Below are 25492 nucleotides of genomic sequence, written 5' to 3'. Positions count from 1 at the left end.
ATATTTTTACTACTATTATTACGTTAACATTACAATAATGATACTGTAGGATTATCTGGATTTAGGAGGGAATCCAGCGGAAGTAATTGGAATGGTGTCATCGTCCATGAATAATATAAGTAAATAAACCTTTTTCATCTATTGGTTCATATTTTTGCGTGGAGCTATACTCCTATCTAATTGTATTTTATATTGTTTAATGTTAAGTTTTCACTGTAGCACACATTTAGAAAAATTCGTGAACTCGGTTTTTAATCGTTGTTAGAAAAAATATTTTATATTACGGAATTGTTATTATTTGAATAGTAACATATTTGAAAATAAATAGGTAATATTTTTATAACATAGTGGTTTGTAGAAAAGTAATTGTATGATAATGTACTTTTTATGTTAATTATTAATGAACAAGGCCAAGTGTAAAGATTTGTCATCTGTAACAATCACATTAATCATCACAAATTTTCTATAAGCATTTTTGAAACGACTCAATATGTTCACTTTTATACTTAATTATAACATGTAACTATAGTTTAAATTCTGACAAATCTTGTAATTATTTAAGCAATAAAATTTAGTCATTAGTATATATGTATGTATAAATGAAACACAAGTGTAATTGTAACATTTTATTTAGGAGGCGAAACGAGCAATAAGTTCAGGAGAAATACAAATGAATGTCACACATTAAAATTGTCAATTTATCTATGAAATTACAGTAGGTATTATATGTATTAAAATTACAGTAACATGAACAAGAATACATTTACCTGATAATTACATCACACCAAATTACTCGCGCCAACAGTTATATACTTTGAAGCGGGTGCCGTTTTCATGAAATCTTAATATTTTTTCTACTTGTACATTTATTAAATATTAATATTTAATGCACATAATAGTTAATACATAAAATAACAATTTCATTATTAAAATGGCGGAACTAGCAGACTAAGACAGGGCAGGTGTTAAACCAGGCCGCAATTGTAACTAATTCAACATTTGACTATAAAAAAAGAATTAAATAAATAAAACTAAATTAAACTGGAAATAAAATGCATACAATTGTATTATTGATAATACTATGTTAAATATAAAATGCAGAATTAATACGTTAGCGTATCCTGCTCGATTTCCTAGATGATAAAAAATGTTTTATTTAACAAGCCTATTAATTTTCGATGGATGACCGTTAGTACGTTTCTTTCTGGCAACACTAACAAACCAAAGTGAAGGTGACTACAGCCGAAGTCCCGTGCCCCAATCCGCCGCCGCGTTGCAGTAATATGTGACTACTACTCACTGGCTCCAACGAATCTCCCCGTATAAAAAAGCAACGCTCGATAAATATATGTGTAGCTATAATTACATATTGTAACGATTTTACAATTTCACATTTCAACCATTTAAATTATTTTAAGTCTTATTATAATATAAACAAATTGTAACGTTTAATAGATTAGCCAATATAAGAAGGACGAAGTTCGACTTCCTGAGCAGAGATTGTATGTTCAAGAAGTGAGATATCTATATATATTTATGTATATTATATAAACTTCGCTAAGTTTCCGTGCACCGCGAAATATACATCAAAACATGACTCCCTCGTAACGCCGATGAATTTAATTGCTCAAAATACTTACATTTAAAGAGACACTTGAAGATAGAACAATAATTTATTTATGAACTTACATACAACTAACATTAGATCTAGGTATTGTCTTTTGTATGTCTGAAGAGTTATACATCGGGGTCCGTATCATTAAACGACTCTAATGGCATTATTAGAAAAATACATTACAATATTACTGCAACACCGATATTTAAGATAAAGTTAAATACATATGTTATTTTTTTTTTAAAGTCCAAAGTGCATGCATTTATAATGGAATACATTAAACGACACTATTTAGTAGAGGCCACATATAATATCTACATGGAAATAATTAAATTAATACAATTGCAGTTTTATAAACGTTGAAATTAATTTAAAAAATTATGCTAAATTAACTATTGAATACAAACGTAAAAATGCGATAAGGGACGCTGCACCGATTACAATGACATCTATATTTATCACAATGACTTTATAATATATTGGTATAATTATAATTTTGCCAATAATACATCAAACATCAAAATGCCACAAATATCTGGCAAGATTCAACAACGCTTACAACTTCCTCACCGTCTCGTGTATAACATACCTTACATTGTATACATTTCTCCATTTAGATAAATTATTACCCGCAGTTATAACTATAAAATCTAATCTCATAATAATTATCTAGTTTACGTGAAATCACTATTAAATAATTCTCTGTCTTGGAAGGTTGGAACGAGATGCAAATAATGATAAAAATGTCAACATTCAAGATGAATATGATAATTAATTTATACCATTTTAATTCACCGAGAGATTTTTTATTATGTTTATAATTCTAATTAATGCTTGTAACATTCGTTTTCCATATAAAAGCCGTCCATTTATAAAATGAAGACATGGAATGAACATTTTAAATTATAGCTAAGTCAAAAAAAGTATGCACGAATAACTCATGATTGCGATTCATAGAAAAAAACAAAAAAAAAACAACAATTAATTTAATAGGCTCAATGAGGCAATATTATTCGCCAATAAAAAATAATGTTCCTTTTCAAGATTACACGTTATATTCGTTTATTAATTTCGTTCTGGTTTTCATAAAAATATTTTTTCTATAGAATAGGTCACAAAAAGTACCAAAGAAATGGAAGACCTGATCGAAACATAATATTAAGAAACGATGCTTGGTATTATAATATTTTATGTTATATTTGTAAAGGGGTAAAATATTTCATAACTACAACATTGAGCTTTTGACACAGTTACAGATTCGAATAAAGTCGTCTATATGTAATACTGCGACATGGTGTAACAATATTTGATTATTTGCAACATAATTGTGTCCAACCACACACGTTAACTATTGCCATTTTTATTACACGTGTAGGGAGCGCATACAGATGCTTATTATAACGAAACACGTCTTAAGAAAAAAAAAATATAAATTACTCTTTGGTATAATATCGCACCATAGATGCAATAGAGTATAGACGCATTTGTAGGACAGTTTTAGGCCTTAATATCATTTATACAATAAAATTGCTTTAACTTTAAATAAATAAAACAATTTTATTATTAACGCAAAGATAATAATTTAAGTTTTATGTGTGTGGTCGTACTTATTTATTTAAAACTGCCAGATCTGACAAGAAACTTTCATTTTTCTAATATATATTCAGAAAGTTATCACGGAATTAATCTTAACAATAGTGACAATATATTAATTGTTTTAAATGTCATTCCTTAGCAACAATCTTCATTCCTTCATATTAAGTTTATAAATAAATTAAACAAAAAAGTTATGTTTCAAATGATTATCCGATATGAACTGTTTTATTCGTATGTATAATTAAATTATTATTATAAATAATATGGATATGAACGAGAAATACTTTATCAGAACTGGCAAGTTTAATATCTTAAATCAAGAGTGTTGCCATTAGAGTGTTTACATATTTGGGAGGGGTACGGTGACCTGCACGTAGCTGATTGGGAAGTAGCCCGTCTTGCCGTTGACGGAGCCCTCGAACCAGTTGTCGTCAACTTTGTTGATCAGTGTGATCACGTCGTTTTCCTGAAGAATGAGGTTAAAACTTATATAGTTACATACGTATAAATACCTTAAAATAACCAATACCTTATGACTATAAGCTAAATGTTTATCAAAAACGGTAACTAAAATTTTGGGTAATATTTACAGTCCAAAATAAAATCACTCAAAATCTATAATGGCTTAAATATTATTACCTTGAATCCAAGCTCGCCTTGATTTTCCGGCTCAAAGTCGTAGAGCGCGGTGCAGCAGGGACCCTTCGCGGCGGCGACCGGCGTCCGCGCGGGAGACTTCACCGGCGAAGGCAGCGGCGATGCTATATTATCATATTATTGTTATAAACATTGGCAACAATACGTTTGATTACTTCTAGTGCCATCCGACTACACAGTGTATCCGGACTCGTGTTCGAGAAGATATCATCGTAAACACAGTCAATTTAATGTCGTGATACCTATGTATTCATATAATGGTTGAATATTCACTGAATTATATAAAACCTTACGATTTATTGTAAAAATGAAGAAAATTTAATTATAATATACCATTATCGGTTTATTCAAAAATCAGTGAATATTTTGAATCAAAAATAGTACCGTATGAAACCAACTGCGTTTGATGATAAAGCCGCACAAACATATCCTTAAAGCATAGCTAGAACATTCTACGGACAAAATATATAATGGTGAAATATGAGATTTGTAAAATTTCGTTATAATTGTATTTTAACGATAGGGATGAAACGATGATTCTATGCTGATGATGAAGCTTGAGTTAAACATCGCGACATGCTAATATTTAACATACAACACGATAAAAACACTGGACCGTACAAACATGCTAATGATGATAAGTCTATAAATAAAAAAATATATTAAAAAAATAAATAAACACTAGATAACTTCTAAATAGATTCGAATAGAAGTGTATAGTTAATAATACTTAATAAATATTTCACGTTTGTTCGTGTTCCAAATTATATGTAATAATCCACTCGGTCCATTTTAGCAAACGTTCATTAACCTATTAATATAATATAAATATTATTTTATAAAAAACTAAAGCCCATATTTATATGATCTTGAATGAAAATTCAACAATGAATTAATTACAATTCTATAAATATCGATAAAATTACTGTCATTCTATCGTAGCGCTAACATTCAATGCTGAGGATGAAGCCTACTTTATTACTACTAGTAAGCTAACGGGAACAGAAGTTCGTGTTCAGTATATAAAAGAAATAATAGCAGTCCCAGTATGGCGTATGGAAACCAGGATGTTCGAGAGTAGTTTACGAGTGTAATGGTCACTGACGTTTGTGAAAGTGTAGTGTGTATGCGTGTCGGTGTATCGGTGTATCGGTGTGTCGGTGTGTGGTGAGCGGTGAGTGTGGTGTTACCGTTGTTAGAGCGCTGCGCGTTGGCGCCGGCGGGGAACAGCTCGAGGTTGCCGGGCGGCTTGTGCTCCGGGGAGCCCACGCGCGAGCCTCCTTCTCCGCGACGCAAACGAATAAATACCCAGCCTCAATTCACCTCTTATATTACTGACACATTCAAACCCTCGACATTTCTCTGACGTTCGTGTTGGTGAATACTTCTCCTTGACTACCGTTCATTGATGACATTTTAAAAGAACTCGGTAAGATGTTTCGCACGATATTGAGAATTCGAAAAGTTTTGGACTTTAAAATGTATATATAGAGTATAACACTGTGTGAGAAATTGTTGAATTCAATTAACTACACACACACACATTTATTTTGACAGGAAGAAAGACAACACCGAACTGTCTACTCGTTAAAAGGGTAACGGAAGAAAAGTTAAAAATAGAGGTACCAAATATAAATTACAACATTGACAATGTGTAATTGGTAGATAACATTTATAATAAAACTATATGCAAAGTTTAAATCAATTCCTCTTAATTACATTTACTTTTGCATATAATTTTAGACATTAAAATCTTAAGACTATAAAAATAAACATGGATATGGGAGGGGATAGGAAATGGTTGATATTTTCGTCCGTTCTGAAAAAAATAAGATGTTATGGTATCTCTTTAGATTCGACCACACCCTAATTCTGTACAGGAACAAAACTAGCACCTTCTAAGGTTACAATTTGCCAATTTCGCAGCACCATGCGATATCTGAATTAATGACGCCGGTCCAAAAAAAAAAATCAGTCAGTCACTCATAAGAAGCAAAAATAAACAGCGAAAATATAATAAATTTAATCACGTGTTAGACAAATAAGAGAAAAGTGTATATTGTGTAAAATTGTATTGTAAATTATGTTTGAAGATATGTCGATCGAATCGATTGATTTTCGTCTATTCTACACTATACTCTGCGCGTAGAAATCTCAATTATATCGAGGTCCTTTTGGCATTCTTTGAATAATATGTATGGTATATGTTGTTTACAAACTTACCACCCCCCAATTGAGAAGTTTGTTCTTCAAAACCTCTATTACCTTAAGCAGAAGAGAGTTAGTGAGAATTATAATATGAATTCCGTACCAGTGGAGTGGAAACTATATTTTTAAAGGGGTTTATCAATTTGGATGCATTTTTGTATGTTTCCTACCTAAGAACTCCGTCATTAATTTAACAAAATTATTTCTAAATCAGTCCGATTTAGAAATAATTTTTAGTTTACTTTCCGTTAAGACATTGGTCATTTAAATTAAAAGATATTATATGGAGTCGGTTATTTTTTTGTATTAATATAAAAGCATTTCGTTTTACGTTTAGTATGTCACACCCTTTCAATTCGGACCTCGTGACACAAGCCCGCAGTGCATCGTGCAGTGCCGTGTGTGAACAGTGAACATGTATGTATGAAAATAAATGAAAAAATATTGGCAAAGGATTACTTTCATTGGTTTGTCGGTTTATATTGATTTTTTCTGGTTGGTTATTAATTAATATCAAACGAGTACAATCACGTTACAAGTATTTTTGGATAATTATACACGTTTATCATCACTATTACTTGTTAACCTGTTTGCCGGTTATGAATGACGTGTCTACCAAAAACAACCGGGTCAGAAACAGAGCAGTAACTTTTGCACAAATTCACCCACTCTACGTGTTAGTGTTGATATTATTTTTTCCTAAAATCCTCCACCACACTAAGCTACGAACCGTAATCCAAAACCATAAACGAACAAAACATAACCAAAACAAAACCCGCAAATTAAATAGAATTCACCTGTCCATGGATCTCTTCCATTCTGTAACCTCGGTGCCGGGTGTGGTTTGAAACCGGGAGCGATAGGGGTTATCCTGGGAGCTTCCCAGGCGCGGAGGGGATCGGTGGTATGGATGTCGCCCAAGGAGGAGGTGGGGGGGAGTCGCGCGCGAGAGAGGCTCTGCGCGGAGCCGTACCGCCTACCATGGTTCAAGTCGTGGATGCCCTCTATTTGGAGATCGGCGAGAGTTTTGGGTACGAACTCCAGCTTCGGGCGGTTAACGGCTTCTTCTTTCCTGTTGGTATTTAAATACATTAAACTTGGCGTATTTAAATTACGAAGATTTATGTCTTTATTGATTAGATTACGATAGTTGTTTTTATAAATTTAGAATTTTATATATTTTATATAATTGAATCTTACTTCTCCATTAGGGCGGAGACCAATCCCTTGAGAATCTCCGTGCATTGCTGGTGGTACTCCAGCAAGCCCTCCGCGAAGAAAGAGACTTGTGCCACTTGCTCGACCTATATATTTGTGTTATTGCAATTTTCTCTCCTTTAATCATGCTTACATAATCTCTATTACAACTGATACGTCATCTAAGAGACTACAATAAAAGCTTCCTTTTTTACAGTAACTGCAATGATTTATTTACATTTTCTCAGAGTAGATTTCAAATATTTCTTACATATATAGTTTTTCATGCTTTATAGTAATAGAAATAAAATATAGATGTTGTGAGAGATCACTTACATCATTATCAAGAAGATTAAACATTCCAATCTGAGCCAAGGTCAACGATTCGGCGAACTTCTCCTCAGCCTGTCTGATCTCATCGTCTGGAATGTGAGCGCCTGATGTATGCACGTTACATAGCGACACCTCATAATAAATCGAACCACCGGCGCACAATATTAAAAAATAAAAACAAAATTATAAATAAACAAAAAAAAAAGGAAAACAATACAGACCAAACGTAGGAAATAAAGAAGTTGAATTTATGCGATGTAAGGAAGCGTTGCGTGGACGTCGCAGAAGTGACAGGAGATCATGTAAGAAACGAGCTTATGTTATAATAAAAAATAAAGATTATATTGAATAACTATTAACACAGACTAGCGGTACGAAATTTATCTAGCACTTTTATTCTTATAACATCATATTCGTGTTTTAATATTATTTTTCATACTTTTACTACCGTTGGTGTGTTTCTAGCCTTATTTTTTAATAAAGTTTTATTGATTATAAATAAAGTGCTCTATTTAGCTTTAGCCTAAAATCCAGTCTAACATACCGTGTCTTGGAGAACCATGGCTTGGACTCATGTAAGGGCCTTTAAGGATGCCTTAATATTTACAAAATAAATTAACAATACGAAATGAAAGAAAAATCATAATAAAATATTTTACAAATAACATTCGATTCGGGGAAAATAAATTGATATAATTACCTTTCGCTTGTCTACGTCGCTTGCAGTCGAAGTCCAGCCTACGTCCCTGTAATTTCTTTCGGTGATGCTGAAATAATTTCATAAGCTGATAATATATCCAATTAATTTTTACACGTATTATACTATGTATAAAGGTTAGATTATAGAAAATCCTTCTAAATATTTTAAACATAAATAAAGAGGAAAAACTGTATTGCTGAACGGGAGTTGCCATTTTAAATGAAAGGTATCATTGTTAAGTATATTACACGAATTGAACTATACGTTTATTTTTATGATTAACATACATTTATGGTTTTGTCCTTTTTTTTTTTTTTTTTTCTCTAATGAACTTAAAACCCTTCTCCTTACGATGAGAGGAGACCTTTGCCCAGAAATAGGACAATCAAGGGCGGTTGCATTATTGATCAGTTATTTAATTATTGTTTAAGTTTTCTCACCATAACTTCTTTGAGATCTTTGGTCTGCAAATGGTGAAGAGGCTCGAGGAAGCTTTGCTTGATGTTATCGTCCAGCGAGTATTTAACGTCGGCCATTTGCTTCAGTGCCTCCCCCATCTCGATCAAACATTGTGCTGCACAGAATTAAAATAAAAGAACATTACAATTGTGTGTTTGTATATCTATCTATCACACCATTCATATATTCATTCAGTGATTCAGATTGAAATATTGACTTTTTCAAAGACTAATAATGCAACTGAATACGATTATTCAGCTTAAAATTAAATTTAGACAGGTTTGTATGAATATCTTCAGGTGAAATAGACTTTTACAATTTAGTTTATTCTTATCATTGGCTAACTTTTATATTATTTTGTTTCAAAATCTGACAATTGTTTTATTATTATATTGGATACATACCGAACACAGAATCTTCTCCAAGCTTCTTTCCATAGAGCAGCATGCAATCACCGAGCACGCCTTCGGGTTGCGGATAAGTGTTACTTTTAGCCTGACCACTTAATTTACTGATTCCCTTCACGGCCGCCATCTTTGCACGTGCAGTTGGATTCGGTTGTAGAAATTCTTTTGTTTTCGTTTGTAACTCTTCAACCAGCTCACACGTAACGTCTGTTTTCTGATGAGATAATATATATGTTGAAATTTGAGAAAGCATACTTATGTAGTGATGTATTCATTAAAAAAAATCATAAAAAAATCTACGTTTTCTTTTTTAAACGTGTGAAGTATTATTGTATGGTATCAATTTGGCACGGTAAGAAAATATATAAGAATAGCGGCTGTGCCAACCGCAATGCGGACACCGCTGAGATACCAGACGCCTATTCAATTACATTATATGCGATAAAGGGATAATGCATCATAAATCTATTTCAATAACATCGAGGTAATCATTGCCATTTTAAATTAATTCCCTCAGTAATCGTATATTTCATTACATTTGTATGAATAGGTCATTGACACATAGTGATGTGTACGATAAAAAAAAAAAAAACGTTAATTTCTAGTTAAACGAATTTTTATATTATAGATTAATATCAATCTTGTAATGATTTCTGAGACGCTAAATGGCAGATTAAATGATTTCCTTTATCCATTCAGTTAAGCGAAAATGAGTTTGTTTGTTTTCACTTTTATCGATTAACTACTTAACCGGACGTCATGAAATTTTGCACACAAGTTGTCAGCGGGCGGAAACTAGTTATATAATATGTATTTTTATTACTTACTCTTTCCATCTCCACAAAATCCAGATCAAGCTTTGTGCCCTCGGCACCGCCCATTTTTTCTGTGACATACTGTAAAAAAAATGTTAAAGCGTAAAATTTATAATCACTTTATCACATCTAAAACGTTTCTAAGCAGGTTATATTTTTTCGGTCAACACTATTTCTAAATGACATTAAAAAAATTACACAGAACTATATTTAATGAGTTTCTAGCGTGAGTACTTTTTGTACGAATAAACGCCATTTATATTGTACACGAGACACGTATATGAACTGTGTTAAATGATTATGCATCATAAAATCGAAATAGTTTTAAAAGCAATTTTAGTTACCATAAAGATTATAGTAATATATTGTGTGGACGGTAAAATTAATTGGAAATTAAGCATGAGATGAAAATAATCTTATGTAATGCTTAAGCTGCAAAATTCGGACAAATATTTATAGCTATTGAGCATACGTGTGTTCGTTTGCGTGTCCAAAGCATCGTACGTAAAATTATTTTTAAGACCTCAAAATGTAGTTTTATATTTTTAAATTTAATTAAAGAAGGTTAACGTTAAAATAACAAATATAAAAATATGGCTATATTTATAAAGCATAAGGATATAGAGGTTTATATGCTTTGTTTGTACAATACAAATCATTTTACAACTAACCGTAAAGTAATGTTACTTAATGGTGAAACCACGTTATAAATATTCAAAAGAAACGATACAATGAGAAGAGATTTCTTATTTCGTATGTAAAACGATTTCTACATAAATAACATCGATAATTAACAAACAAATTCAATCGAAATGAAAAAGATAATGGATTGTTTTAATTTTATTTTGAGAAAACCAGCCAAGCAAATTGCTTTCTGATAAATGGTGGCCAATCGTCATAAACATCGGCATCGTAAGAAATATAAACACTTGTTACGACGTCAATGTACCGTCAACCAAAGGATCTAAGATGCTATATCCCTTGTTATTAGACTAGAGCTTAAATACGAAGATTGAAGTCGGTTGTCAACGCGTAGTATATCTGTGTAATAATTTTATAACAGTTTCATCGCAATATGAACTTTATAAAATATAAACAACCGTTCATTTCATTTGTCAATTGCCGATCTCATCATGATTATTGAATACGTAAGAGAAAATGTCATTAGAAATGTATTTATTGTTGAAAATACGAAATTATAATATAACCGTGAGCCGATCAGCGGCGCTTGTAACGTATCATATGACAAAACGTAATTATATTCAATAAAAAAATATAATAACGTAACGTTAACATTTGCTGTTATGTGATACCAGTACATTGATATAACGTTATCGGACTGTCACTGATTTTTGTCGGATTTATTAAAACTGACACAAAAGTTATAATTACATAAGTTTCAAATCAAATACAGATATAAAAGCCATCTAAATATAGGCATAAAAGCAGACATTTAATCCGATCAAGTAAGTTACATAATTCAGCGCTTCACTAGCGCCTCGGGCCAGTCTTCAAATGTCTGGTTTAAAATTGTAATATAAAGTAATTATTTTCATTTTATGAAAAGGATTTGTTAAGGTTTTATCACAATATGTACTTTTATTTTTAGAACGATTATTAATAGGTCTTTCTGAATTCATTCACGTTATATTCAATATTTAATCTATTTATACCTTCGTAATTTTCGATTGTCAGAATTTCTTTTTTTTATATTATATTGTTACAAATAAATGAAAATAATCCAAACTTTAATTGTTTTTCATGTCTTTTTAAATTTAGTAATAGTTACTAACTACTGTGATCTACATATATAAAAGAGTTTTGTTATTAAAAAAAAAAGTCGTTCGAAGGTCGTGAATTAAAATGTGTTGTGCGAAACTGGTTTAACGAAAACAATGTGGGTTATGTATTACATACAATTTTGCCTTTTAATCATTATAAAAAATATAACAGTCGGAATTTAATTAGCCCAACGTTCACTCAATTCCTGCTCGTGTCTCAAATACCCACAAACATGGAGGTCATCGACCTTTTTAAAGGTAATTGTGGAAATCATATAATACACACCAACAAAAATAGAATTCAAAGACGATAGGAAGTCGAAATTGATAGTATAATTTCTTTAATCGCGTCTATATAACAAAATACGATTGTAAATCGGATTGAAAGAGACACAATAGATTAATTAATTTCCTATAATGGTTGTAAGTTACAAATGTACAAAAAATATACTTTTAAATTCTTATAATAATTAAGGCCTTGATTTTATACAAATAAAAAATTTAATTAATTACTGTACTTCTTATAATATTCATAAATAACGTCTTGATAGAATTTTGTCTACATCAGCAAAGTTCGAATAGTAGCTTGCGCATGAGATGTTATAACTATAGTTCAGAAATATGTCAGTAGTGCAAAAGTACAAGTGAACCAAACCTTTACTCGGTTTCCAAGGCACTCCCGCTTTCCTTAAGGTTAATGAGTTGTTTTTTTAAACAATTATTTATTACAATAAATTTATAAATTTCCTTTACCGAATTGATTCATCATAATACAGGATTGGGCACATTCTAGGCACTATATAACTTTATAAACGCACTTATCAATTAGCCACGGAAGTAGGTCAAATACGTATCTCGTAACGGGTAGCTCAGCCCTAGAAACAATATTTTTAAATTTTTATACCCTAAAATGTCAAAATTCTTTTTTCAAGCCGTATTTATTAGCTTTTGTTATCATAAAGAAAATATCGAGTGAAGCAAACGTATATAACCTTTTTTTTATTTCAATAAAATAATCGCTTTGTGCATTTAAAGCAAGCAATATTTCATACAAAAGGGGTGAATTATCGGATCTCTCGGTCGAATACAAAAGCTCTGGTCGGGGTCTAACCTTGACCGAGTTGGGCGAAAACTTCCACCTATAGGAGATTTAAACTGCACCGCAATGCTCTGCCGCTTGAATACTTCCAATTAGTATTGCCATTTCAATATTGAAATTTAGAAAAAAAAAACCCTATCATTTTTAATGCCATATTTTGTAAAAGAAAATATTAGTTACGATATTTTTCTAAATCTTTAATTAAACGAGAAAAAATACAAATATTGTACGAATTCATTTAAAGCACTTGGTTTTACATATGTCGTAATAAAATAGAATGAATCAATTATATTGACAATTAAATAAAATCTCTAATTCGAAAAGTCTAATTTGTAAATTTACAATTCATCATTTTTATTATATTATTTCCTAACATTTTAAAAATATTGATATTATTAGCGCAAAACATTTTTATTGCATATCAAAAAAAAAATGTGGCAAAAGTAGTACCTAAGATGCTTCGAAAGCACCGATTGACAGCATGTTATTTCTATACATGTATATAGAAATTACTAAATTATAATCAATAGAATAAGATTTAAAGACCTCGACGGTAATTTGATACTTTGTATCAATTTAATTTGTCATGTCATTATGTCAATTGCTCAATGGAACGATGACGTAACGACAATCTAGCGAAGAGAAAGTCAATAATTTCAAAATAATTAATTTTAGTACGTATACATATGTATGTTTGAAAACAATTGTATACAAAATACAAAGAATATATAGTCTGTAATAATTTCGAATAAGGTTCTTCATGCGTTAATAATCCACGCACATTGTCACAGGACTCTGTAGCGAGTTGCCACGAAGGCCGTTATAATTGGGGCAAATCGAAAATATAGGACACGGTGGGGCTGTGGGTCACGGTCGCGTCGGTTTTCATCCCCCACGCTATGATTTGAACCTTGTAACATTATTTAACTGATCACGTTCAGATTCAGGAAATTATGCAACACTGAAAGCAGCTCATGAAATGAGAATAACGAGTTACAATCGTATACAAATCGCATGAATAAAGCTAAATCAGGAGATGAAGTTACGTAATAATTCGCCCTTAGTAGTTATTTAAAATACAGGACAGACTTTACTACTGTTAAAATAAAAGATAATTTGTTCTTGGCGTTCGTTTAAAATATATAACAATATTATTCCATAAAATAATAATTAATACTAATATAATAATTATAATATATTTTTAGAACACCTGATAATTATTTGTTCAGTTGTCATTGTCATCAATCATGTTTATGATTTATCAAAATATCATTCTCATTAATAAAGTCCTACATATCAGTACCGCAATAGTAGTATAAGCCCTGAGGGCGTAGCGTAGCGAGTTGCCTCATTATTGAACCATCAATCACGTACGACATACGAGACATATTCGTATGTACTCTTAAGAACACGAACGGAATATTTTTAAAACAAAAAAATGACACATGTAACGTTAAATATTTTGCGTGTATTTTAAGAATATATCGAACAGTATAAACATATTTAGTTCCACGTGTATTTATTTGAATTCCTACAAATATGATTTATATAAGGCTGCTGTAGTAGTCACTACACAAAATGTAGCCATCTAGAGCTACGTTTTTACGTAGCACTAATATGTATCTGGAATAAAACGCGAGTTGTGGTCAGTGTTCTATAATATATAGATAAAATAACGTTAAAACTTAAACGATTGACAGAAATCCATCTTAATTATGTGGTAAAACTATTTACACAAAAAACTCATATAATAGTCCTATTCACTCGCGAAGGTGCGCTTCTCTACGTAAAATTAATATATTTTGTAATAAAGTAAGCTTAAGAAATCTAATCTAATTTGTATTCTTGCTGACTTTACTCTTAGTCGTCACACGCACACTAAGACGAATCATAAGCACGGGAGTCACTCACTCTACTTACCGCGCGTCGTCTTTTTAACGTTTCGATAATCGTAACTTAGTCAAAAAATTTTAGTTAAAATTTTTCTCTAAGTTTCTTTCAACAATCTTGCAAATAAATAATACACAAACGAATAACTCCTAGATTCGATTTGAAAATTGTAAATCTTGTAACGTAAGCTTAAAGCTGATACAGCTCATAATCTCTTTTTATTTTACGCCTATATGCATATAGTTCTACTAAAATTAAAAACAGTGTCTTGTACTGGCGTTCGATTACATCATACAAGTAAAAAAAAAATTAAAGTACACATGTATTTGTGAACGAGCTTCGACATCAATACGGTAACGAGAGAGCCACCGAAATTATGACTGCTGAATCGGGACAATATCGCCATTATCTTTAATGGATCGCGAACAACCATTTCGTTATTAAAACAAAAAACTTCGCTTACGGCTCCCACTTTTGATTGGCTTCGTATTTTACTAATACATATTATAAGATTTATTACATGTCTGTTTTTAATACGAATTGTTTATAAACTTATGAGCGTCATTAAGCGTAAAAAAATTAATGGTTTGTGTTACATCTAAAAATAAATTGAATATTCTTACAATAAACAATTAAGCTAGAACAAAGCAAATATCAAATAACGTGTAAAACAAAATAGCTTCTAAATTAGTAAATTAGTAGGTAACATAATTCCTAGAGGTGGAGCAATTAATAAAACAATAAAATAATAACAGCTTAACCGTAACAACCAAAATACAAAGTTTACCTATTATATATTTGTATTTTATACTGATTTGTTTTATTATGTATAGTGTTTATTTTATAAACATACAGATTCCTGGCTTGTGGGTTAAACCCCGGATTAGAATATCTATTGACTTTTATTGGTCAAGTTTTAAAATAGCAGTTCGACGCTCCTATTACCCGGAAAGTAGGTAAAGCAGTTGTCTTTGCGCTACACGTCTTTTAGGTTGTGTTGGGTTGTCATCGGACTGTGACAAAGAAGCAATAGAGCCTGCGAATACGTTTGTATACTATACTTCAGATAGACTCTTCGTTGAGACTGACTGGTAGTAAGCTAATGTAACTAGTTACAATAGATATAACATCTTAGCTACCAAGATTGGTGGCACGCATTGGCATTGTGAGAAACAGTTAACATTTCTTACAGCGCCAATGTCTATGGACGGTGGTGACAACTTACCATTAGATGGCCCATACAGCCTTTAACCAGCCAACTAATTAAATAAGCTCAGAATTAAATTAAAAGTTAATTTGAATAGTGTGCTGTATCTTTATTTCTAATTACAATAGAATAAGTCAATTTCACCATATAAACAGATTAATTATTTTATCTCAGCTTAGATAAACATGAATTCTATTTTTGTTACAAAGACTAAAAATACTATAAAAAAACAGCAAACGGCAGAATGTCGATATGAAACTTCGATAATGACCTACTTGCACTTGTAGCCTATCAACGGCGAAGTTTTGCCAATTTCAAAGGAAAGTATAATCATCTTAGCCGTTTTTACACGGATATTACGTTTTAATATCGCCAAACAGCGGCGCCTCTGAAAAGTTAAATATTGTCTTTAAAAAGGTACCTGATTAGCTTTGTTGATTTGTTTCTTGAGTCCAGCGAATGCCATGATTGCCTCTTCCAATCAATGTGTTCGTTTAAAATCTGAAAAAGAATTGTATTATAAATAAAACAACATTAAAAATAATTAATATAACGATATCAATTTAAAAAATAATTTCCTCTGATCTGATCCGATAAAATATAAAAATAATAAAATATTATAAAGAAGAAAATATATTCGAAATGGGCCAATTGTGAATACTCGTAGATCGAGGAATGTGGATACTGATGCTTGTTGTATTTAGACCACGCTTTATTCGTTTTGTACTCATACATTATGTGAATGAAGAAATTATGCTCTATATATATATTAAGTTAAAAGCACTACGGCAGTGTAAAAAAAAGTACAGCATCCTTTTCTTAAGAACCACTATTAAGGAGTGCGACATTGGTATTTCGAGCCCATATTCATTCATTCATGTAATAAATTAATTATTAATTCTCAATAAATGTGCAGAGAGTTAGGATATTAAACTATAGTAAAAGATTCGACCGTAATTATTTTCTATTGATAAATATTTACATAAAACCGCCAGACGATTTATTGCTAAGTAAGTATTAAATAATACATTTGCCATATCGTTTGTTAAAAGGATAATATTTATAAACCTGATTTTGAATTATAACGATAAATTTCTTGATGATAGGAATAAAACACCTTTAATTTTAAGCGTACGAAAAACACATGAAGTATTCATGATACGAAAATTGCTTCAAAATAATATATCTAATAATGTTGGCATATAAATGACATCTTCATTTGCTTTGATATATACGAGCAACGAAGAAATTTTCGAATCAAAATTGAGTTAATTCTGGTGACCTAAATTTTAACAAAGATATTTTTCGAAATATGTACTCCCGAAAACTAATTTTAATCATTATAATAACATCCATATGAAAAGTAAAAATATGATTGAAATAATATATAGAAATTTCTATTAATACATCTTTTTAAAAATCATCGTTTCATGCTTGAACCAGCAAGCTTAAAATATTTTTCTCATTAAAGGTAGTAATCTCGACTAAGCGCTCAAATATTACTTTGCGTTCACTATTTAAACTATTTTGATGGTAAAACAGTAACTCGCATAAACTCTACGCGACTTGGTAATCATAGATTGAAGAGCCATGGAATTTTTAGTGTAGTAAATATATTAGAACAATCAAAACTTGTAGTTGATACATTTTGATTTTTTACTTTTTTTTAAGTTATAGGTAATGCATAATAAATGACTCAAATAAAAATATAATAATACAAAAACGATTCCAAACACTTCCTAAATAAGATATCGCAGACTTATCTACCCTTTCACTGAAATTGGATAGCACAACAGAAAGGACCGCACTAATGACCTTAAAACGATATAGGATAGATGCCGAGTACAAGAGCGAGGATAAGATTCACATGCTATATAAGACATATATATTGTATACACTTGCAAAATTTAACTTCTAGAACAGCAGAGCGTAGACTAGTTTGTTATTGGCAGCGAGCCATGCGGGCGGATCGATACGCAGATGTAAGTAACATTATGTAATAGTGTCGGGTCAACAATAACGTTTGTGAATTGACGCTTCAATGGCTTAATGCCACTTTAACTGGCGTTATCGGTCAAGACCACTGGGAGTCGGAACCTTGTAAATAATTTGTAGGTATATATGTATATGCAATGTACCTATTCCCTGAGAATGAATTAATAATAATTTTATGAATTTTTATTAATTGTTTAGTGTTTAAATCGTAACAGTTTGTCTTTTACAGATTAACAAATATATTGACCTTTGCAAATGACATATAGTAGTAACCCATATACAACCCACATACAGATTCAGTACCCAGCACTGTGGGCGGTTACTCCTACGATAAATTCACTTGCAAAGCAATACAATATAAAAAACGCTTTCAGCAAAATAAATATTAAACGTGATTCCTGGTAAAAGTTATTCGTTCTCAATAGTTGGGTCGGAAAAAGTCTAATCACAGTACTCAGCGCGGACTAATAAAATTACCAATATTATTAGACAGTGCACACATAGAACATTTAAAACGACCTCTCTCAAGGTTTGTCTACGACGATTTCTTTATATACAGGTTTCTTTTTTGAGTTATTTTTATCGCCAAGCATGAAATTAATATAAACACAAATTAACCACGTGTGAAATTCAGTGGCGCTTGATCAGATTTACACCCACAATCTTCGATTTAAATTCACATATAGTAGCCATATCAGCTATTATTAATTGTGCCATTATTTTATCTCTTCACAAAAAACATAGTTATTTTCTTCTACTTCTCTGATGTAATTTAAAACAAAACAGTCTTCACAGATAATTAATTCTGTTTAGAACGTGTTGACTGATGCGACCGCGTGCCCTTTGAGGCAATTAATACTGATATCTGTTATACCAAAGGCAGCAATTAGAACACGAAATTACCTTCACAGTAAATGTTTATGGAGGAAATAATAAAGACGGCCTAAAATCTGTAAACTGGGACATTTATTTTCACTTCTTCCGGAAAGAACTAAATTTAAAATACGTGTTTTTCACATTGTTTTTTGTGATAAATTTACAAACTACCTATCAAAGTTGCCAATATCTAAAAATATCAATTATATTGTAGTCTAGTGTAATGATTTTATGATTAGTCTATCGCTTTAATTTATCTTAAATTATTTGAAAATTATGCCGTGGAACACCACAATGACCGTTGAAACAATACATTACATTGTATAGTGCGCGAGAACTTCAATGTATCGAGGACATAATTTGACCTTATTAAGACAAATTGAACATATACAATGTCAGAATTATTATTCATAGAGCGTAGATTGCGAAGATACGCTCATCATTAATAGAATGATAATTAAAAACAAAAAATATGTCACATGAAAAACGATGAAATAAAGCCTTTTTTCAAATGTCAGCTACTTTTTTATTGTTATTTAAAATGTTAAACTTTTCAGAAAACACACAATTTTCTTTACTAAATATCATTTTTAACAATTCAAATATCTTATATAAATGCATATTCATCATCTTTGTTATAATATATACTACCTAATTGAGAAACGAACGAAGCGAAAAGAAATTCAAGTACTAAAAAATATATATTAAAAAATAAAATAAAACTACAATAAACTGCGAAATGAAACTTGAAAAAGAAAATAACAAAAGAGAAGGTTTCAAACAAACTAGTTTCTACATCCTCGCAAGCTCGAGACAATGCACTCTTAGCAGATTAAATCAATAAAATATGTCGTAATATTTAAACGAGAGCAGTATCTTATATAATACTTTCTTATTATTCAATTAAGTTGTAAAAAACTCCAGTATATATTATACAAATTTACACACAAAATAATGTTGAGGGTAAGAATTACTCTCAACGTATCCATTAACATTTTCATATCGAGGTAAGGTCTATAGATAGATATTTTAGTAGCACTTAAAATGTCAATAACTATTCAACGATGCGCATAGTGCTCTCGTCTCCGTCGTTCTAAAATAATCTCTGAAATTGAATTCAGAACGTAATTGACTCTCCTAATAACACTAAATATGGCGCCGTTACAACGTTATATGTACATATTCGTGACATTGTAAACTAAATTCTGAGATATATTTTTATTAATAATTTTATTTGTTACGCTTATACAAAGAAATCCGTGGTTACAAATTTTAATTGTTCGTTTTGTACATATTCAGTATTACATCTGTATCTACGGTTAATAATGTATATGTCAAAGGGATTATAAGCACTCATACTGTGACAGTTATAAGGTTATTAATAAAGAAAACTCTCAACAATTGTAAAACAAACAAGAAATATATGATGTAGCAATAATATAATCTTAATGTTTTTAAATAAACCATACCTTGCTCTAATCTTCTTTTGTCACTATAGACTGACGCTGAGGGAGTTAAAATATTAGTGCTACGAGAGCGTAGCGGTCCACGTAGCTCGTAGCGTGGAGGCGACTGAGGCGGTCTTAGTGTCATGCAAGTGCGCGCGCAACACCGCCCCCTCACTACATGGACCGATATCAATCCACAATTCTATTTCCAAATAACTTACCTATATTTTACTTTAAACTGTGCCAAATCGACGGTCATTATTTTCCAATTTTTTTTTACTACAAAGACCGATTACTTAGTTGTTTAAACACATTAAACATATCTTGAATAAAAGCTAGTATCGATTTTTTTTGTAATTAGAACACTTACAATTAATATATAACATGATATCAATGAAGAAAAGGCTCAGATTAGATACCTGCGCCTGTTTCTTTCAAGTATCTTTATTTGAAATGAAATTTAAAATAATTTGTTCAATTTTCAATATCATTATCAATATCAAGTGTTTAACTAACACAGGCGATCAATATATAAAAACTACTGGTATTAGTATTACCGTTTTTGAAACAATTAGTATCATAAATAGAACTGCCTGACTATATCATGAATTAAAACTATTTAATAAAATATACGCGTTAAACGGTCATAATACCATGTTTGCATGACGGTCTGTAAAATTTAAATGGCAGACAATTACGCTTTTTAAAACTATGTGCTTTAATTCCAAAATTACATTAAAATGTGGGTACTACTCGCCCACGCTGCGCTCGATTGCCTTTGGATAATTCTGAAGTGATATTCCATCAAAATGTATGTACATATATATTGTTGGCTTTAATATGTGGGTCACGTTTACTCGTAGGCTGAGCCGCAGAGAAAAGCTAGTTTATATGTGTCAATAAATTTGTGTTAACGAAAGGTTCTAAGTCCGAAGTACAAGATCACCGGCATCCTGGAATATTTTCCAACTGCCGTTCAATTCGTGACGTTGCGATAGTCATTCATCACAGGCATCATTCAAGGCAACGGTCACACCTGCTAACGTCATCCTGTACGTACCTTGGTAGCCGGTCTCACGGGGAAAAGTCGGACTACGAGGTATTAAAATTAGGCAGGCTTTCCAATCTTTACCCAATAAACTCATGTTCATCAATGAAGCGTATTTTTACTCATATTTTATTGAATACCACTAAATGTTATTTTATAAAAAGTCGCTAGAGCTGTAAAAAGTGAAACTATTATCCAATTCGGCTATCTTCATATTATCTTGCCGATAGAAAATGATGTGTCTTTACCATCGGCTTTATTCGCGAGGTTAATGTAGCTTAGCGTGATATGAAAAGAGCAATGCTCGGTAATTTGTGTCGCGGTTTATATGGGTAAAATCCGTGGACTACTGAATATAACCGACGTAGTTAGTATGCTGAAGTGGTGATGTACAGGTCACATCGTTCTTTCTGTTAATCCGATTAAGAAGAAAAATTCTCGCATGATGACAATGACTAGGAAAATGGAGCAAAGGATGATCACGGATTGACGTTGGATTCGGAGGACACAAGACCGGTCAGAGTAATGTTAATTAGGGGAGGCTTTGTCTAGCAATGAGCCACCAAAGACTAATGAAAAATGAATTAAAGGCAAATTAGCAAGTAATAAAATCGATCGATCTTACATTTCTCGATTTACCACAATAGTCAACTTCAAGTCAACTTGAACTCGTCTACGTAACCTCGTCAAGAAGTAATATTAAATAGAGGTATTTCTTTTGTATGCGATATACAAGCTAAGAGCTTTATACGAACTTTCTAGAAGAATAACCTTGTATTTCGAATAATTTTATTGTATGTTCTTATCTTTTATCATTCCAATTTTAGTTTTAAAATAAATAATCTGTTTTATAGAAATAAATATATATTACTATTTTTTTATAAATAATTAAACGTAACCTTATTTTCGAAATAGAGATAGCGACAGCTTAAAAGGGGTTCGAATCTGAGACTTTTAGCGACAATCGGTACTAATACTGTTGACCTATTGAAGCTCGACGATTTATATATTTTATATAGTATATATGTATAAACTGAACATTAACTTCGTTTGTAAATCGTCGGACTTTATCGAAAAGTTTGTCGCCAAGCGAACAAGTACCTAGTTATTACATTCGTTTTACTTAATACTAAAATTTCATTTTAAGTTTCATGTCTTCCGAGAACAACTTTAAATTAAACGTAATAAATTTTCAAGTTATGAAATAATGAATTTACTTATGCTTGTGCTTATCCTGTACTACTTGGTCACTCTAGATTAGGCCGAGTGTTAGACACTTCTTCGTTTATAAGAACTTCCTATTTCATACTCAAATATATTATTTATGTAGAAAATGTTATTGTTTAGAGATAATCTATTGCAATATTATAAATGCGAAAATAACTCTCTGTCTGTCTGATACTCTGTCGCGGTCAAACCAGTGAACCGAATTTGATAAAACTTGGTATGAAGCAAGACTTAACTCCAAGGAGAATATAGACTACATTTTAATGTCTAACACCTGACGACTTACCCCTAAAACTCGAGTGAAGGCGTGAGCGGAAATAAGTATACAATTTATATACCAAATACAAATTTTTACTATCCGCAGAAAATATATCAATTAAAAATTGTAATAAAGCTTAATATTTAGAAAGTAGAAGCAAAATTTTGTATATATATGTATTCCTTTACCTACTGAAACCTTTTTGAATCCTGAATAAATTATATTATTTTATAGAACACGTGACTTTATGACTTCAGTTTATACTCAAAGGTAATTAGGTATAATAGAAGAGTTAAATGAAGGCGTAATTCAAACTATACAAGGCAACATCCAAAATACACCTACCCATTACATACGAGTAATAACTAAGTCGAAAATCTTATTTTAACCTCTAATAAAAAAGTATCGATGTTATATTCCTGACAACTCGTTCAAAATGTTAGGATCTATTCACTCATAGCATATTTAAGAACTAAACAAAGATGCTTTGTCGTTTTATTTGGATATCAAAGGTAAGGTTATACCTATTGGCAGATGGGACAATGGCTTGAGAACTAATCTTTTGTATTAGTAGTACTTTTGTAATATAAAGTACAACAATATTCATTGGTGTATATATATCCAGTAAAGCCATGTCTTATGTATTTTTTTTAACACGACACGTAGCAATGTTTCGTCACGTAACAATTTCGTGGAACCTTTAAGATTTATTTTGCCGACCTACGCTAAGTACGTGATAACACGATTATATTTTTAAATTTCATCTATATTATGATATAGGTGAAATAAAAAAAAATACATGTTATGTCATTCTTCCTTTAAGTAACATTTTAGTGGCGACTTATACCAACGTGTACAACTTTCCTGTTCATGAGTTTAGTCTTACAAGTACAAGAATATTTAATTTGTTTAAATTATAATCATATAATATTTAAAATAGCATATTCTGCTACTGAGTGAAGATATCCGTTTGTTATTGTTGATGTTGTCCAGTATTCGGTGCACGCAATCGACTTACATACATGTAACTTCGTTACTTCGCTCGTGCATTCGCTTTTGTGAACATTATCATTACATACCTACCCATTATATATTCGACAATCAAAGCTGCAAATTCACCTAGTGGTTGACGCCCAATATTAAAAGATATATTTTTATCTCTCTATCGATGACGACATTTCCAAGATTTATTTTTAACACATTTTATTTACGGCCCTGTAGAAATCACCCTTCTTTAATATTATAATAGCAATGCCTTTTTCCAAGTATTACGAGGGAGGTCTAAACCCGCGGAACGGGAGAGAAAGGGGAGGGGCTAGGCTTATTTTCTTGGTATCTTCGTAATTAGGAATTCATTAAATTTTAACTCTATGACGTCACTAATTTACGTATAATCATTCAAAAGACTAATCTATCCGGATCGAAACTACAATAAGGGATTAAATGGAACCTTAAGCCGTACTATCTCATGACCGAGTAATAAAAATTTCTTCAAACCATATTTACTAAATAAAAACGTTTATTAAACTTACTGTCCTGGTAAAACCTTAATTTACAAGTGGCTTGGTCTATTGAAGATTTGAAAATCGATCGAAGACGACTTACCGACGGTATACTGGAATTCTTTAAGTGAAGATTTTTATATATTTTGACAATAATATATATTTTTTTCATACTAAATCATGTTCGTACCTAGTTATTAAATTCCGCCAGCAGATATGAGCAGCTAAACACATCTGTACCGCGTAAAGTTTTTCTCAGCCTTTTAATGAATATTGTTTTATATAATTTATATTAAAATTTATATATATATATATATAACTCAACGTAAATTGAGCGGAAGAGAATAATATAGCAACAGATGAATCAAGACGAGAGGATGAGTAATCTTAAGGGTTTTTAAACATTTTTTTATGTTTAAAGATTGTACTGCTCAATTATATTAATGCCTTTTTGTATAAAACAGGTGGTCACAATAGGCCAAATGAGCCACCTGATGGTACGGGGTCACCATCGTCGATAGACATGTATATAAACACCGAAATAAATGTATATAAACTTATTTAAATTTTAATCACAACAATACAAAGTATTGCTTCTTAACGGTAGAATATATGATGACTGGAGTTCTATCTAGGCGGGCTTGCACAAAACCCTACAACTAAGTAAACTTAAATTAATGATTTTTGTTTTAGTAATTATGTTTTTTATTTTAAGAAAGTTATTAAATAAAAACAATACTAAATGGTACGCTTATATTCATCGAGTTTCTTTCATTTTGCAAATAACAATGATATTGAATATTTGTACGTACGTTCCTATAACAAACCCTTTGTTCCCTTCCTTGTGTTGTTAATTTAATTACTTCAAAACTGCTTTGTAAGCATATCAGAACCAGAATTATATATATATAAGTCAAATATATTACAGACAGTTAACTACTCTAAAAAATCCTTGAAGAAAAAGGTGTGTTATAAGTTATAACATTATTTTCGATCAAATATAATTTCAAATAATAATATTCATAAAAAAAATTATACAAATAAAACTTATTCCAATGATGAATTCTTCAACTAACTGCGTAATAACCAAAACAGACTTTTAAAAAGATATCAAATTATTTAACATCATTCTCTTTTACAATTTGTCCTAATATAATATGTTATAACGTGATC

At 31.0% G+C, this 25492-nt stretch overlaps 1 protein-coding gene across 7 annotated transcripts in view; it reads right to left on the bottom strand.

Annotated features, from left to right (window-relative positions):
* Nucleotides 1-619: 619 nt before the first annotated feature.
* Nucleotides 620-25492, bottom strand: part of LOC125067796 (endophilin-A) — a 37387-nt gene continuing 12514 nt past the window's right edge. Inside the window, exons 2-13 of one of the 7 annotated variants that reach the window (XM_047676574.1) lie at nt 16386-16465; nt 10000-10068; nt 9170-9386; nt 8747-8880; nt 8307-8373; nt 8151-8201; nt 7610-7710; nt 7277-7380; nt 7057-7148; nt 5059-5151; nt 3851-3972; nt 620-3677 (exon numbers count right to left, since the gene is read on the bottom strand). In XM_047676574.1, coding sequence (XP_047532530.1) covers nt 3552-3677; nt 3851-3972; nt 5059-5151; nt 7057-7148; nt 7277-7380; nt 7610-7710; nt 8151-8201; nt 8307-8373; nt 8747-8880; nt 9170-9386; nt 10000-10068; nt 16386-16430 — 1221 coding nt within the window. In that variant the 5' untranslated portion in view covers nt 16431-16465 and the 3' untranslated portion in view covers nt 620-3551. Of the gene's footprint in view, nt 3678-3850; nt 3973-5058; nt 5152-6873; nt 7149-7276; nt 7381-7609; nt 7711-8150; nt 8202-8306; nt 8374-8746; nt 8881-9169; nt 9387-9999; nt 10069-16385; nt 16466-20304; nt 20407-25492 lie in introns of those variants that run through there. The other 6 variants (XM_047676575.1, XM_047676571.1, XM_047676570.1 and 3 more) reach the window with 6 other exon arrangements.

The sequence above is a fragment of the Vanessa atalanta genome, chromosome 12 (assembly GCF_905147765.1).
Source record: "Vanessa atalanta chromosome 12, ilVanAtal1.2, whole genome shotgun sequence".
Lineage (NCBI taxonomy): Eukaryota > Metazoa > Arthropoda > Insecta > Lepidoptera > Nymphalidae > Vanessa > Vanessa atalanta.
The sequence above is the reverse complement of the archived record's forward strand: the minus strand, read 5'-3'. Positions and strand labels throughout refer to the sequence as shown.